The following is a 17,275-nucleotide window of genomic DNA, read 5'->3' as shown; positions in this document are numbered from 1 at the left end:
AAGGCAAATTTGGCTTGACTAGTGTATGCTGCATTGAACTTCACGGTGTTATAAACATGATTGTTTATGTTTTAATTGCAATAAGTTTTAATTTAAACAGTTAAACTGCATTAGTTAAAACAATTCAAAGTAAATGTTTTCTATTCATTTTTAAATATTATGAAATAAATTAGGAAATTACCCAAGGCAATTTCACTGTAAAATTGTTTGATATACATATCTTCAGCCCACGACTCTCAAAGAAATTTTGTTTATGGGCTTTCATATGAAAAGGTTTGGGTACACCTGATCTAGATGTTCAAGTGGTCTCTTTATTTTTTTTTACAGCTGTAAACAGAAAAAATATTATTTGCTCAACACTGCAGCCCAGTGGAACTAGTGAGAACTGGTACACCCTACAAACAAGACCTAAAACAAAATACTTGATTTATTTTATTATTGAAGACATACACAGGAGGAGGAAACCCGAGAACACCTAACATCCCAATTCTGTCAAGAATTAAAATAATTCTCCATCAAAATAACACCAAGAGAAAGAAAGCAGCAACAAGTGTCATTTTCATTTGGATAAAACTATTGACATTCAGTCCAATATCTATAAATATGTGTAAATATTACAAAAACTAAATGTTTAAAACTAGATTAGCAGATGTTGATAAACTGGGTTAACTCTTTATATATTGCCACAAAAAATTAGACTTTTTTTTTTATAAAGATCCGTTGATATATATCTTTTATAATACAAGTGAATTTCCAAAACCAACAAAATTCACAGTCTCTCTCTCATCACAAAAAATAGTGCAGGATGAAATGAACAGTAGAGGATTTCACTCTGGAAAACAGCTAAAAGGTAACTAACCTCCACTGAAAGTGTCAGAGATGCCCGAAAAAAAATAACGATTTCATTTGCAACACATTAAGCTGTAAAAAATAAAACAAGCAAATGCGGATTAGTTGCAATTATATTTCATAATATTCGCCATGCCCTATTATTGAAGGGACAGTTCACCTAAAAAATTTAATTTACTCAGCCCTGGCTCCAATAGTTCCAAACGTTAAGAAGTTTAATGTTTCTGTTCAACACAAATTATTATTTTAAATATAATTATATTTAAATAACCTTGGAAAGTGGACAGTAAATATAATATTTGTTCATTAAACGTTTCCATATTTTGTGATTCACAAGTGTTTTCTGTTTATTTATGGTTGTGAATTGCATTGTGAGACTTTAATCTCTGCTCTGTCGACTTTTAATGTGGAAAATTGAACTCAGTTAAACAAAGTGACTTTTATTTTGGAATAATATAATGAATATGATATAGTGTACAGAAATAAGTCTTCAAAATTACAGAAAATGTACTGGCAGCTTGTTACACATTATTTATACCAAAATATACAACACCAACCCAGACAATATATCACTTTAAACTATTAAACATGTTAATAAACGTCACTTCAAGGTTAAAAATAGTTGCAGGAAAGACCAATGTCCCATAATGCAATTCAAAAGCATAAAAAACTGGCAAAAAATAAATAAAAAATGAATCACAAAATTCGGAAAATGTATGGATATTTTTTAAAGTGTGGTAGCCATTGTAATCTTTAGCTAAATAAATACACCATCAAAATCAATGGTTACTGGTTTCAAACATTCTTCAAAATATCTTCTTGTGTTCAACAGCATAAAGAAACCAGTTTGGACCAATTAAATGGCGAGCAAATTAAAAAAGATGTACTATCCCTTTTAAAAAGTTAGTCCAACTTACGCATTGATGTCAAAATAAATCACTACAGTTATTCCATTTAAGCTTAGATTATAAACGCACATCGACTGTACAGTCAGCATTATTAAAGTACAGCATCAATACTACTTAACTGTTGCACGTGCTGACACTGTGATGCTTTTTGTTAGGCATTACAAGGCCTTTACAGAACAAACGCAATTAAGTGCAATTACTTCACAAACCAGATAAAACAGCAAGTATAACGAGGCAATGATGTGCTACAGCAGATGTTGTCGTCCTACATACTGAATGTTTACAGTCTATGAATCTATTATGACATGTGTTAAACCTAAAAGTGTGTTTAAAATTCAAATGATCAGCTGTTATTGCCTCCAGTGAGTGACAATACAAATACCCACAGTCACCCTATGAAAACTATATATAGGTGGTCTTTTATGGGGAGATGGTGAGCATGAGAGTGGCATAGTGTTTGATTTTTAAGGTCTGTGTGGGTGACCGGCTTCGTCCGCAAGATTGAGAATGTACCCAGCTACATCTTCCTCTGTGGGAGCATCCGACATGACCCATGATTCATTAGCGGCAGTCACCTGAATCCGGCAGACGGGGCAGTTTCGGCTCTGGCCGCTCCTGTATGAGGCACAGACATAATGGCATAGGGTTAGTCATGGCCGATTAAAAGGATTTAGGAATTGCGGCTGTGTGTGTTATAATAATGTTGTTCTAAATTCCTTTCTGATTTCCTCATAAATCAATTAAATGAGCTTTAATTTGCATGTGTTAATACACTCACCGGCCACTCTATTAGGTACACCTTACTAGTACCAGGTTGGTCCCCGGATTGACTTCAGAACTGCCTTAATCCTTGATGGCATAGATTCAACAAAGTACTGGAAATATTCCTTATTGACATGATAGCATCACGCAGTTGCTGCAGATTTGTCGGCTAGTCATCCATGATGCGAATCTCCCGTTCCACAATATCCCAAAGGTGCTCTATTGGATTGACATCTGGTGACTGTGGAGGCCATATGAGTACAGTGACCTCCCTGTCATGTTCAAGAAAGCAGTTTGAGATGATTTGTGCTTTATGACATCACTTTTATCATGTTGGAAGTAGCCATCAAAAGATGAGTACACTGTGATCATATAGCGATGGACATGGTCAGCAACAATACTCAGGTTGGCTGTGGCGTTGACACAATGCTCAATTGGTACTATTGGGCCCAAAGCGTTGCAAGAAAATATCCCCCACACCATTACACCACCACCACAAGCCTAAACCGTTGATACAAGACAGGATGGATCCATGCTTTTATGTCGTTGATGCCAAATTCTTATCCTACCATCTAAATGTTGCATTAAAAATAGAGACTCATCAGACCAGGCAACATTTTCCAATCTTCTATTGTCCAATTTTAGTGAGCCTGAGCAAAGTGTTCAAACTGTCCTTAGCTGACAAGGTTTTGTCTTCTGCTGCTGTAGCCCATCCGCCTCAAGCTTAGACGTGTTGTGAATTCAGAGATGCTCTTCTGCATACCATGGTGGTTGTATCGAATGGTTATTTGAATTACTGTTGACTTTTTATCAGCTGGAACTAGTCTGGCCATTCTCCTCTGACCTCTGACATCAACAAGGAATTTGCATCCACAGAACTGCCAAACATATTTTCAGAACATTCACAGAACATACTTTCTCTTTTTTGGACCATTTTCTGTAAACCCTAGAGATTTGGTTGTGCATGAAAATCCCTGTAGATCAGCATTTTCCGAAATACTCAGACCAGCTTGTTTGACACCAACAACCATGCCACGTTCAAAGTCACTTAAATCATCTTTCTTCCTTGTTCTGATGCTCAGTTTGAACTGCAGCAGATCATCTTGACCATGTCTACATGCCTAAATGCATTGAGTTGCTACTATGTAATTGGCTAATAAGAAACTTGCATTAATGAGCAGTTGGACAGGTGTACCAAATAAAGTGGCCGGTGAGCGTATATTAGTACTAAATTAACATCTAATACATACAGTATCTACAGCTAAAGGCGAAATTATTAGCCGTCTTGTGAATTTTTAAAAATCTTTTTCAAATATTTCCCAAGAGCTGTTTAACTGAACACACATTTTTCAACACATTTTGAACATAATAGTTTTAACTAATTGATAATTATTATAAAGAACATTTGTTTCTTTTTTCTGACAGTACATAATATTTTACTAGTTATTTCAGCTTAAAGTGCAATTTAAAGCCTTTAATTAGGTTCATTAGGAACTTTTTGGGCAACAAAATAGGAGGTTAATAATATTGACCTCAACATTTATTTTTACTTAAATAAATAAAAAAAATAAAAAAGTGTTTTTATTCCAGTCGAACTAAAAGAAATAAGACTTTCTTCCTAAGAACCAATACAATTGCAATACTGTAAAAATGCCCTTGTTCTGTTGAACATCACTTGGGAAATACTTGAAAAAGAATCAAAATTATTTTCATAGGAGGACTAACTGTAAATATTGAATAAAACACATGCTGATAATTTTAAACTTGGCAGATAAATAATATTAAACCCTTGTTAAAAAGTTGCTCCAGTCTGTAATTAAATCAAGTATCTGAAATGCATTATCTATTTTGAGATTTTATGGGTTTGTTCTGTAGGGACATATGACATTCATTTTATTTGTGCATGTCTTAAAAAAAGTCTTACATTTTATATAAAAATAATTATACAGACACCCTGGATCCAGCTCAAGGTGGTCTAAAAGGACTCATTTTGGAAATGATAAGCACCAGTCCTGAACAAAAACTTCTTCAGAATTTATCATTTAGTGTTCCACAGAGGAAAAAAGGGTAAGTAATGAATAGTGTGCTTGGAACAACATGAGGGTGAGTAAACCATTTTAATGATCTGGATGAACTAATCCATTAAAGTTCAATAAAAAATTAATAAAACTGAACTAAATTAATGGTCTCTCTTTTGTGAACACAAAGAAAAATATTTTAAAGAATGCAGATGACTAAACAGTTCTACTGACTTCATCATTCTTCAGAATATCTTCTTTTTTTCCCCAACAGAAGAGCTCAAGTCAAATGGATTTAGAACAACATAAAGGAACACTAAAAGAACTGTCATTATTAAATGATGAGCTCTTACCACTTGTCAATACACTTCTGACAGAAGCTGTGCGCACAGGGAAGAATAAGATCTGCTTTCCCATCCATGCAGATACAGCATTCTTCCTCATCAGTCAACTGTTTTACCCTGTTACACAGCACAGATAGCATTATTAGCTAAAGTAGACAAGGAGTCTTCCATTAAGCATCATAACATTTCATGCAGATTTGTTAAACCGAACAATAACTGGCTAGAAACCAGAACAGCAAAGTCCACTAAAGGAGGTCGAGCCTTCTCATTTATATGGCTCCTAAACTCTAGAACAGGGTTTTTCAAAGTCTAAGACAGTGGGCCTCCCTTTTGACACAACTTATCCATTGGCGCCCCCCTCCTCCCAAACACACACACACACACACACACACACACACACACACACACACACACACACACACACACACACACACACACACACACACACACACACACACACACACACACACACACACACACACACACACACACACACACACACACACACACACACACATACATATAAAGACACAGACAGATGTCAGACTGTTAACTCACTTTTATCATCATTTGCATGAAAGGTCAATTATTTACAGAGTAATAACAAGTATTTTAATATAACTCTTTTAAAACTAGGATGATGGTTCAATATGAATAGAACAGATCCAAGAACTGTCCATCCCAGTCAAAACAGTCGAAGTTTAGCAGGTCTCATGCAGTCATTAGCCAAAATATCTTGACAAACCACACATAAAGGTCGTGGTTCATCAGCTGGTCCTGTCCACGTAAATCCTAAACTCAAATACTGATCATCATATCGTCGTCTTTTGGGTTTAAGCCCTGAACTTGAAGGCTTTTGTGGCGAGGGGGCATGGCCGAGAGCCGTGGGAACGGAGTGAGACCACCGCGTAAGTGGATACACCTGCGGTGCGCACCTGCCTCGGATCCCACGGAAGGAGCTCTGGATCATAAAAGGAGGAACGAGGGCAGAGGAAGCCGAGAGAGGACTGGGCCCGGACATATTTTACTTTTGCTTTAAGTTTGACGGCAGTCTCCGTGAGGAGCTGCCGTCCGTTTGTTTTGGTTTAGACGGCAGCCTCCGTGAGGAGCTGCCGTCACTGTTATTAATAAATCATTTTAAAACTGCGTCGGTTCTCCGCCTCCTTCTTCCCGGCGGCCAATGGGCCGTAAACTTCATTACAGCTTTGAATCGGGGGGGTCTCAGAAACCGACCCATTGTATTAGCAGGCATATACCTGTATTGGCGGGCTTGCCAAACAGAAGCGAATTCACAGCTATGGCCTTCTGGGTAAAAAAGGTTTTCTTATATTTGACGTATTATTATTTTTTGCTTTGTTTAATTAAAACGGTTAAATATAGTAAAAAATACATATAATAATTAAACTTAATAATTATATTTTTATTATATTATATTTTTTCCCGCGCCTCCCCTGACATGCTCTGGCGCCCCCCAGGGGAGGCGCGCCTCACACTTTGAAAACCCTTGCTCTAGAACAACCTTACTGATAATGTCCGAGACTCGGACACACTCTCTCAGTTCAAACACATACACTTAACTGAACATCTATACATAAACAATATGTATATGTGGGCTAATATGTGGGCCTATAGACTATATAATTGCATATTAACAATGTGTATATATATATAGTAACCCTACCTGCCTATAAAAGCTATTAGTTACTAGATAATTAGTCAAACTTATTAATAACCACCTTTAGTAGAGCTGCTTAGAAACAATAATTATTGTGAAAAGCGCTATAGAAATAAACTTGAATTGAATTAGGAGTACCTGCCCATCCACATGCTGGCCTGGCAGGTGTCTTCAGATGATCCCTCTGCCGCCACATTTGAACTAAATACTTCAGCTGCTTGACTGGTGATGTCTTTGTAGAGCTGAATAAACTGGTACAAGTTCATAATACGAGACGCCTCTACCATTCCATCCTCCTTATTAATCTGCAAACACAACAATTACCAATCTACCACCTTAGATAAACATCAACTACTATTTTACATTGCAATTTTAGATGCTAAAATGTTTTATTATATTCCACCTTTATATATCCAGTGGTTTGTACACTGATCTCACCTTGGTGCACACTATTCTAACTGCTACTTTCCACAAAGCACTGGAATCAGATCCAGGCTGCACTTCAAACAATAGATGTTTTTTTTGACCAGAGGCGAGTTTTGCAGTTCTGTGAGGGAAAAATAAATGTGCAAGTTAAGGTGACGACTTCAAATGTAAATGCTTTTTACATTAAACTCCACATAAAACTAAACAGGGCAAACAAAAAACTCTTTAAATTTTTATGTCACATACACATTATTATTTGCAGTTAAATGCTTACACGAGCGCTCATGACCCTTAAAATAACAACAAGAATTTGGAGAAAAAGAAGTTATCTAGTAGAAAATAAAAGCAAATATAAACTATTTAAAGACTTCTCATGAAAATATGAATAATAAAATAATAAATAATAATCAAATAATAATAAGTGCAAATAAATTCATTAGTACATTATATACAGGATTTGCAATTTAATCATTGGTAAATGTGTTTTCTTTGTATTTCAATGTTTTGTGACACCATCTTTATTGTTTTATATATTATTTTATCATTTGTTTTTATATATTATTATATATACACATTTGTATTGTTTTACATCTTATTTAATCGTGTTTTTAAAATGACCTATAATGTTATCGTTTTATAGATTATTTTCACATTTTCGGGTTTCTCAGTAGTGGAAGGCGTCATAGTTGGGTAAACTTAGAGCATAAGTGAATTAGAGAGCACAGCAAATATTTTTTTACAATCCTATTTGCAGAAATAATAAAAGAAAAACTCCAGGATGGTGTTATCAAGACTTATAGAAAAAGGATAAAAATAGTGAGACTGATGACGAAAGCCAGAGTGAACAATGGCAAATTTACTCTAAGCCCATAAACGCTGCATTAGAAACACCTTGCATAAGAGGCATTTTTTTGGAATTTGACCCAAAGATGATGATACACGCAAATAAATGTTCATACGTTTTTTAAAAATATATATATTTTAAAGCTTTGAAGGATTTAAGATTATAATGACCATTAAATGCATCTTAACAGTCTTGTGAATCTGATTTTTTTTTTTTTTTATAAATTTTTCATATAATAATAGCTTTACGTTTTAAATAACATTTTTGATTTTTGGGAAAAGCACATTCTTATCAAACTGTGCCGTCAATGCCTATAACAATGATTTATTTGTCTGATCGTGGTCATTTGATTATTTGAATATGTAATCATTTCATATACTTGACAAAACAGCTTAATTGTCATATTACATGCAAATGATAAAAAATTGTATCGTTAAATTATTATTTTAATTCACCACAACAAATTTGCAAAAACATTTTGCCACCTACACAAGTAAATTTAAGTGGAAATTTATATTAAGTGTTCCCAATTAATATATACCAACACTAAAATAATCATCTGTTACAATGTACTTATTACGTAAATACATATTTTTACATTGTACTTATACTTGATTAAATACATGCAATTAATTTCTGTAACCACATTTACAATTACACTGCTGACCCCTCCTTCTCACCTTAACCCACCCTTAAACCTATCCACACCACCCAACCTGTCCCTAAACCTACCCGTGTCCCACCTCAAAAGCACCAGAGGTGTTTTTCAATGCATTATGAACACAGTAAGTACATTTTATTTATATTTTGATGTAAATACATAGTAGTTCAGACCACTTAATATAAAGTGGGACCTGAAATTGTATATTAAGTTATTTGAATACATTTAACTAATCTTAATTATCCTAAAACCCAGAGTATATACAGGCATCAAAGAATGAAATTTAATACCTTTAAGACCCTTTTAAAGACTCTTTGCATAGATTTTAAGACCTCATCACCAATTTAGACTTCAACCAGTAACATTGTTGACATTTTAACTCGCAGTATATTTACTAAATACTGATAGTAGGAAACTGGTCCTAAACTAAAACATTGTTCATATATTGAATAAAAATGCTAATCCAGCAGGTGGTGTCTTTACAACAGCAGGAATAACAGTCTTTCTCTAGTTACTGCAGTAAACAAAGCAGCGTGATGTCAAATCTAGCAGAATTTTTTTGATTTTATAAACTACACAGCATCCTGATATATTTAAAGATTAAATTCAGGCAAACTTTAGCATATTAATACCAAATTTAATACCTTGTAAAACAGAATTTAAGACTTCTTAATACTTTTTAAGGGCCTTAAATTTCTCTACATTGATTTATCAATTTTTAATACTTCTTAAGACCCCGCGGAAACCCTGTATCCTAAAACCTCACTTACACATCATTGAGCTCGGCCACACGACCCAAGAACTCATCATAGGTGAGATATCCACTGTCCCGCACCAGCCCCACATGTTTGATCAGTTTCTCAGGTAATCGGGTCACTGCTTGGCCAGAAAGCTGCTGGCCCATCTTGGCTCCAAATGGAGAGCTGCTCTATTAACTCTAGACCTCATTCACCACTGCAGGCCCTGGACAAGAGAGCATGGTGACAAATTGTTCATATATTTACAATCTTACATCCTTTTTAAAAATATTGACTACAAAAGACATTAATTGTGGAAACTGCTTTGTAATTTTCTTTCAATATGTACTTTGAATTATTTTTAAACAAATCTGGATAACATGATCATCATGTTTACATATTTTAGTACCATTTAATTAGTTAATTATAGAAGAACAGAAAAGAACAACATTTTTCAGAAACAATTTATGTAGTTGGATTCATGATCTATATGTTTTACCCTAAAATAAAAAAGAAAATTTAATAAAAACCTCAATATGCCCACAAATGAATCATTTTATGACTCATGAAACTACTCACACGTACATTGTAATTACTTAAGCAACAATACTTAAGTCATTTGTCTCAAGTTTTCAGCAAGATCAGAGACACATTTTTCAGATAAAAATGTATTCAAAACAAACTAACAGTAACGTTAGTTTTACTACAGATAACGTCATAGGTTATTGCAACTAAACCTCAAATCAACCTGTCCTACTTTGCAGGCTACACTAACCAGAAATTAACCATGACATTTAGCAGTAAAACTGTGGTTATACGAATGATAGCCAATGTGCCCAAAACAAACATAATGTACTTTTACTGTGGTAAAACCATGGTTAACTTTTGTAAGAACTAAACGGGTGTTTTTTTTATTCTCGTCGACAACGTTTTATGTACTAAAACAAAGAACTGCCTTTTAAGATGTAATAGTGTATGGTTAAACGAGTGAACCATATATTTATTTCAGGGAGTAAAAAGCCAGCTTTAATAGCCACACTTGTATGTAACAATAACATAAACAACCAGCTGGCTAACGTTACTAGTGTTAGCTTGGCTAATGTGACCAAATGAGAGCATTAAAACGAATTTCCCTTAACGCCTAGTAATAGAGATATATGTACAATAACACAGCGAGATGCGAAACCAGTACAAACCTGTTGGCATTTGTTTTATCCTAACAAATATTCGAGAAGTCCAGCAGGATGATAACAGAAAACCTTGACGCGAAATGATGACGTCAAGACCACGTTCAATTATAAAACCCTATCGAACCTTGATACCCACACGTAAACAAAAGCAGATAAAGAGTTTAAGTTCACATAATTCTCAATTAGCCTAATAATTAACTTTAGCGATAGATATGTATGTTATGTGAATCATATGTTTAATTTAAGTTATTTTAAAAATCACTTCTCAATAAATGTAAATAAAGAGCAGGCGTCCTGTTCTAATTATTAACAACAACTGAGGAGCAAACTCAATGACTTAAGCAAGAACAAAGTACACACTTCTTCATGGTTAAATGTAAAAGATCATTTAAAAAAATATTTAATGCGCAACAAACTAGGAAATTGCTAACTTTTTTCACACACAAAAATGGAAACGTTATAAATCCACATGGGACTCTTTCTTCGTCTGAGAACATCTGAATAAATTTTTAATGCAGTTACAGATACAGAACTGAAAGTACAGTGTTATCCATTAATAACTTGAAAAAAAACAGCATATCTTAGGAAGAGTCAGAGTCTTGTTCCATCTGAAGGATGATGTTGCTGCATGTCCAGTTGTTGTTATCGTTGTTGGTCTGTTCTGAAATGCAATGCCTCTCACTTATTTGTTTAAACATCTCAGTTTCAATAATCTGTTTCGGCCTCATTCTGGTCCAGGATGGAAACTGCTGTCCTCTTTTGCTGAAAAAATCAAAAACAAAAACAATTTAGAAAAATATAGATAACACAGGTAGCAAAAAAATTCTGGTCCAGATTTAGGTACAGCAAACATTCATCCACCACTGGCATGGTTTGGCAGAGGTGGAGGTGTACAATTCTTGGGCTTAATGTAAAATGTAGTATTTGGCCCTGATTTTGATATGTTGGCCATGTAAGTTTGGCCTATTTTGACCCACATTAAAAATACATTTTTATTATTTTCAAATAAAGAAAAATAATTCTACCAATCAGGTCGCTTTAAGAAAAAGCACACCGATAGCACGCCTACAGCACAATAATTTATGGATTTATCAATTTCATTGATTCATACATTGATTCATTCAGTTGTGAAACACCAACATATCTGGCCCAGTTCAGGCTCAGTTATGTGTTATTAACTTGGCTAAGACTTGGCCCAGACATGGTCAATGTTTGGCCCTTGTCTGGAAGCCAGACTTGGTCCAGTCATGTATCATATTTCACTGCGTCAAGTGGGCCAAGCAAAAGCTGATTGTGTGGGCCAGAGCTGGGCCAGAGCTGGGCCAGAGATATTTTGCTATGTGGGACAGTAAAACGTGAATGTTATACATGTTTTCAGTCATCTCTCTAATTAAAATAAATATTGTATTCATTGTTGTAAATAGAAAAAAATAGGCCCTCATTTAATTGTTTTATTTCTGAAATGGGGAAAGTGGTTAAAAAACAAGGTAAATAACTAAAGTTCTCTCTCTCTCTCTCTCTCTCTCTCTCTCTCTCTCTCTCTCTCTATATATATATATATATATATATATATATATATATATATATATATATATATCAAAAAAGAAAACTTACATTTTGAGATACCAAGCTGCTCCTGCTGCTGCCACCAAAAGTAGTAGCACAACAGAAATGATGACAAATGTTTTGGAAGCAGCTGAAATATATAAGAAAATAACAAAATAGTGGTAAAAGTAATCCATTAAGTGATTCATTTGGTAAAGAGTTGTGCTCTAAAAAAAAAAAAAACTACCTCTAAGTGACAGTCTGTTGGGTGTAGTGGTCTGGGACTGTGCAGGATGATCATCTGTTGTTGAAGCTGAAGTTTGCTGCAGGAGAAACTGAGAGGTTGAATGAGAGGAAGATGAGGATTTAGGTAGAGAACTTGTAGATGAAAGAGATGGAGGGTTTATTGTTGTTTGGGAGCTGTCAATGATGTTAGAAAGGCTAACTGTTATAAATGTTGTGAGGAAAGTGTCGAAAGAAAAGGAAGTGGATTGGGTGGATGTGTTAGGAGAAAAGGATCTGGATGTGGAGACAGGAGAAGTGCTTGACTTTGTGGATGATGGATGGGTTGTTTCAGTGGAATAATGGTTTTTTGATTGTGTTCTTCCTCCTGTTGTAGTTTGAGGCCTGCTTGAGGTTGTTTCAAGTGATCCATCAGGATCTGAGTAATGTGAGAGACATGCTTGAACATTAGGATATTATAGTTTCTTTCAAAGTCAATTTTTAAATCTCAGATAATTTAGACATTGACAAAGAATATATAGAATTACCTGCTGGTTTAAAACAGTAGACATCGAACTTTCTACTGATCTCAGCTCTCCAAGTGATAACACCTACATTGTTTTTACCACAATTTTCGTTTTTCTCAACTCGAGGAATAACTGCAATTTGCTCCTCAACCCAACCAAACCTGTGTGAAACCATGATATTGCATTTTTATTTTAACATACATTGATACATATAAACATATAAACACATATACACTCAAAAATATGCTGCTTGTTCAAACTACTTTTTTAAAAGAAGCTTAATCAACACAATTTTTTAGCTAAACTTAACTTTTTATGTTCAATCAACAATTTGTAAAAAACAAGTAACTTATTCTATCTGTGTTGGGACAATCATTGGAAAGCATTTAAGTTAGCTTTGTTAAATTTGAGTTTATATACCCTGTAAAATGCCATTTGTTAAATTTGAGTTTATATACCCTGTAAAATGCTATTAGTTAAAAAGTAAGTAAGCTCATTGCCTTAAAACTATTAAGTAAATCAACTGTGTAAAATTCTAAAAAATTAGGTTAAATGTACTTAACAGTTTTAAGTTAAACCAGAAATGCTTACATTTTTTTAAAGTAAACTCAACTTGTCATTTTTAAGGCAAAGGGTTTTCTCAGTTTTTTTTAGTAATCGCTTTTTACAGTGTATAAACCTGGGGAGCCCAAACTTTTTCGCACAAAGGACCAAAAAACAAATAACATTGAGAGCGGTGGGCCGAAGGTATATATACCAAACTATATTACATTAAAGTTGCCATGGGTTATTTCCTAATTTATTCCCAATATTTCAAAATAAATAGTAAATATGACCTTAAATTGTATTATCTAATGCAGTATAACTTTTTAAATTATAACTAATTGCAAAAAACAAAACAGTGGAGTACAATGCTGAATACAAGCAGAATCTGCCTTTGACTTGATTTGCTCACCAAAGTCTTTGCATTGTTGGGTGACAGTATGTACAGTTGAAGTCAGAATAAATAGGCCCCCTGTTTATTTTTTTCCTCAATTTCTGTTTAACGAAGAGAAGATTTTTTTTCAACACATTTCTAAATAGTTTTAATAACTCATTTCTAATAATTGATTTCTTTGCCATAATGAGAGTACATAATATTTTATTAGATGTTTTTCAAGACACTTCCATACAGCTTAAAGTGACATTTAAAGGCTTAACTAGGTTAACTACACAAGTTAGGCTAATTAGGCAAGTTACCGTATAACAATGCTCTGTAGCCTATCAATATATATATATATATATATATATATATATATATATATATATATATATATATATATATATATATATAGCTGAAAGGGGCGAATAATATTGACCTTAAAATGTTAAAAAAAATAAATGTTATAAAAAAATATTATGAGACATACTGTGAAAATTTTATAGCTCTGTTAAACTTTGTTTGGGAAATAAATTCAGAAGGGGGCTAATAATTCTGACTTCAACTGTACATTTAAACAAAATGTAATTAATTTACACCATTTAATTGAAACATTTAATTTTAGTTAGCTTTTAACAATAAAAACAATCATACAAACAAACAAAGGGCTACATTAAATTTGAATTGCCTATCTCAAAACCCTCCCCATCAATTTTTTCTTCTCTTAGATGGGATGGCGGGTCAAATCAAAGGTTACCATGGGCCAGCTTTGGCCTGCAGGCCCTAGTTTGGACAGTTTTGGACAATTAAAAAATCCCACCAAATGCAGAAACAAGTAAGTAACCAAATAATTTTAAAGAGCAATAATTGACTGTTCTATTTTGTAAATTCCTAAAGAGACTGGTCGATTATTTGTAATAAAAGTCAACAAAGATACAAAACAGTTACAATTAAAAAGTAAGATTTCAAATAAATTATAAAACATTTATACTATAGTGTTAGATATCTGTGCTTGACAGTCCTTTGGTATAAAATTAAGTGCAGTGTAGATTTCGTTTTGACAATTATACAATTATAAGATCCATATTATATTTAAATATTAATAATAAACGTTAATGCAAAGGAATAAAATTAATTCAATCAAACTAATTAGCCAAAAGCAGATTGATTTCACAAATATACTTATAACAGTCTAATTTATTGACTAGAGTCTTTTATTGAATTCTGCATTACCTGCATGTCTGTAATCCATTTTTGTTTGCCGTCTCCACTTCAGTCTTTTTGGCAATCCTCATTTTAATAGCCTCACATGCCTCTTTGGCTGTGATGGCATCAAAACTGTACGTGCTGGTCTTGGTTTGAATTAAAAACACTCCAGAAACTCCATCATTTAGCGGGGGGACTAAAATCAAGCAACAAAATATGATCTTATTCAAACGTGAACTGATAATGCATTTAAATGAACAAAAAAAAAAAAAAGAGAGAGAGAGAGAAACCTACCTTGGATTTCACCCACGTCTAGACAGACTGTGCTGGAAGTGAAGAAGAACAGTGCACAAAATGCTACGCAGACTGTAGCCATGATTGCTGAACATGCCACCAAAACCTTCTAAAGGCTTGAGCACACAAAGTCTGATGATGCTGCAGAAAGAGAGCAGCGAAAATAGGAAACAGGAGGTTGAGGATGATCTGTAAGATGACCTTCACACAGCTGGGGCAGAGGACAATTTAAAAACATTTGCTTCCTGTGGTTATGTAGCAACAATCTTAAAATCCATTCAACGTATCATGCATATGTCGACATTCTGGACAAGTTGGAAGAGTAAGCAACTTCCAGCAGCTATGAAAGTGCCATTGCTGGTCTTCTATTAGGCATATATGCTACAAATACAGATATATGATTTATGTAAATATGAAAAAAAAAAGATCACCTGAAAATCCTTCAGGTGAATTTTTCTGGATTTATTAGGTATGCCCCGTAAAAATATCTATGTTAACCCCTTCAGACCTGAATTATGTTCCAAGTTTCAGAAAGATGTATAAGTACATTTTCTTGACTTAAACCTTTATGACTTTTTTTTTTTCTGTTGATCACGAAAGCAGATATTTTGAAGAAAGCTGGAAAACTTCATAGTATTTGGGATTTTTTTTCTCCTATGGAAGGCAATGATTTCACGTTTTCAGCTTTCTTATCTTCTTTTGTGGTTCGGAACCACTTGAGCACCCAACAGTGAGTAGTAAACAGAGATGAAATATGTCGCTTGGATTTTTAAGGTTCTACTGGAATGATTTTGAGATATTCTGCTTCAAGGTTTTGCATTCCGTATAACAAACAATATGTGTGTAACAGTTCTCTTTCATACATTAACATGACAGAGATACTAAATGTACTCTAAATGTAAATGATCAAAATTATCTTACATTGCAAATTGGTGTAAAACAAACAGGAAAATGCAGATGGAAGCTTCTAATGCTAAAAATCCATTTTCTGCCCGGAATTATAAGGATCTATCTGGCAGATCATTAATTAAAACATTACTTTTCAAGATATGCAAACAGTCTGCTTATTAATTTAATAAAAAAATAGAAAATTTATGTTGTTGCAATATGTAATATGTTGTAATATGTTGATGCTTGACAAAGTTAAATTAGCACTTATTTATTTAATGTTTTAAGAGGAATAGTATTTCTTGTTCAAATTAAGCATACAAGGCTGTGCTAAATATTGTGTCCAGTGCAGATGTTCATTTTCTGTAATTAATATGGCAATATTTATTGAATTATATGCTTTATATGAATTACATTCATTGAATTACCAGCCCCATGAATGAAATACTTGCCCCATGAATAAAGTATTTGCTGTTTAAGGCTTAATATGGAATTTAAAGACAATGAGCAAATGAGTTGTTTAACAAACAATGAAAAATGTTTCACTCACTATATATACACAAATAAAAATATTTCACATTTAATACATTAACTTTTTTTAGTAACTGTTTCTTTTTTAACAATGTGAAATGTAACATTTCATCTCAATGTCAAAAAAATAAAAATGCTTCTAAATCATCACGTTTACACACATCTTTTCAGTGGTGCGCATTTAGTTGACTCTGATTTTGTGTTTCTTTCTGGTCTTTCCCCCTGTCAATGAAGCAGTCCAGCGAAAAGACAAGGAAAACTGATCCTGATTGGTCTTTGTGTGTGCAATTGAAATACTGATTGGCTCACAGAAAGAACCTTATAGAGCCAAGCTAGAGTTCAACTTTGTAATTAAAACCTTTTTTGCTTTTTAAATAAAAAATTCTAAAAAAAAAATTAAACAAATAACTTAAAAAAAATCATACAATGTAAATAAGTTGTCATTTAATAAGAATATATGAATAACTCAATTTTGACAAAAATGACAGACAGAACCTTATAATTCTAAGGTGATGAATGTTCATTATTAAGTGAACTATTATACATTTAAAGTTTTTGTACCGTTATTTACCACACCAATACAGACTATAAAGAACATGTCAATAAAAGTCACTTTTCAAACTTTACATCCTCAAAGGAAATTGTAAAACAAAAACAAAATACATCTAAATTAGCTGTTTTCTGTATTTTGTCATTCATGTTTTATAATATATACAGTCAAGCCTGAAA

At 33.5% G+C, this 17,275-nt stretch overlaps 2 protein-coding genes across 3 annotated transcripts; both read right to left on the bottom strand.

Annotated features, from left to right (window-relative positions):
* Nucleotides 1-419: 419 nt before the first annotated feature.
* On the bottom strand, nt 420-10,513 carry rnf141 (ring finger protein 141). 2 transcript variants are annotated; one of them, NM_001007290.2, is given in 6 exon segments: nt 420-2,372; nt 4,891-4,998; nt 6,695-6,861; nt 6,995-7,103; nt 9,258-9,450; nt 10,421-10,513. In NM_001007290.2, coding segments are annotated over 5 exon segments (669 nt in total). In that variant the 5' UTR covers nt 9,392-9,450; nt 10,421-10,513; the 3' UTR covers nt 420-2,221.
* Nucleotides 10,514-10,896: 383 nt separating this feature from the next.
* Nucleotides 10,897-15,263, bottom strand: lyve1b (lymphatic vessel endothelial hyaluronic receptor 1b). The gene is made up of 6 exons (NM_001327897.1): nt 15,128-15,263; nt 14,861-15,029; nt 12,730-12,869; nt 12,207-12,620; nt 12,029-12,110; nt 10,897-11,176 (listed from the first exon to the last, which is right to left on the bottom strand). Exons 1-6 carry the CDS (start codon nt 15,207-15,209, stop codon nt 10,996-10,998), a joined length of 1,068 nt encoding a protein of 355 aa, NP_001314826.1. The 5' UTR covers nt 15,210-15,263; the 3' UTR covers nt 10,897-10,995.
* Between the last annotated feature and the right edge of the window lie 2,012 nt (nt 15,264-17,275).

This window comes from Danio rerio, chromosome 18 (genome assembly GCF_052040795.2).
Source record: "Danio rerio strain M-AB ecotype USA chromosome 18, GRCz13ab, whole genome shotgun sequence".
In the NCBI taxonomy this organism is placed as follows: Eukaryota; Metazoa; Chordata; class Actinopteri; order Cypriniformes; family Danionidae; genus Danio; species Danio rerio.
This window is presented reverse-complemented; position numbering and strand designations above follow the sequence as displayed.

Bases quoted from the DNA above. Each gene is read 5' to 3' on its own strand.
- lyve1b (NM_001327897.1), bottom strand. From the start codon at position 15,209: ATGGCTACAGTCTGCGTAGCATTTTGTGCACTGTTCTTCTTCACTTCC. The intron at 15,030-15,127 runs GTAGGTTTCTCT...GCTTGATTTTAG, and splicing joins AGACGTGGGTGAAATCCAAG to TCCCCCCGCTAAATGATGGA. The intron at 12,870-14,860 runs GTAATGCAGAAT...GGTTTCACACAG, and splicing joins AATGGATTACAGACATGCAG to GTTTGGTTGGGTTGAGGAGC.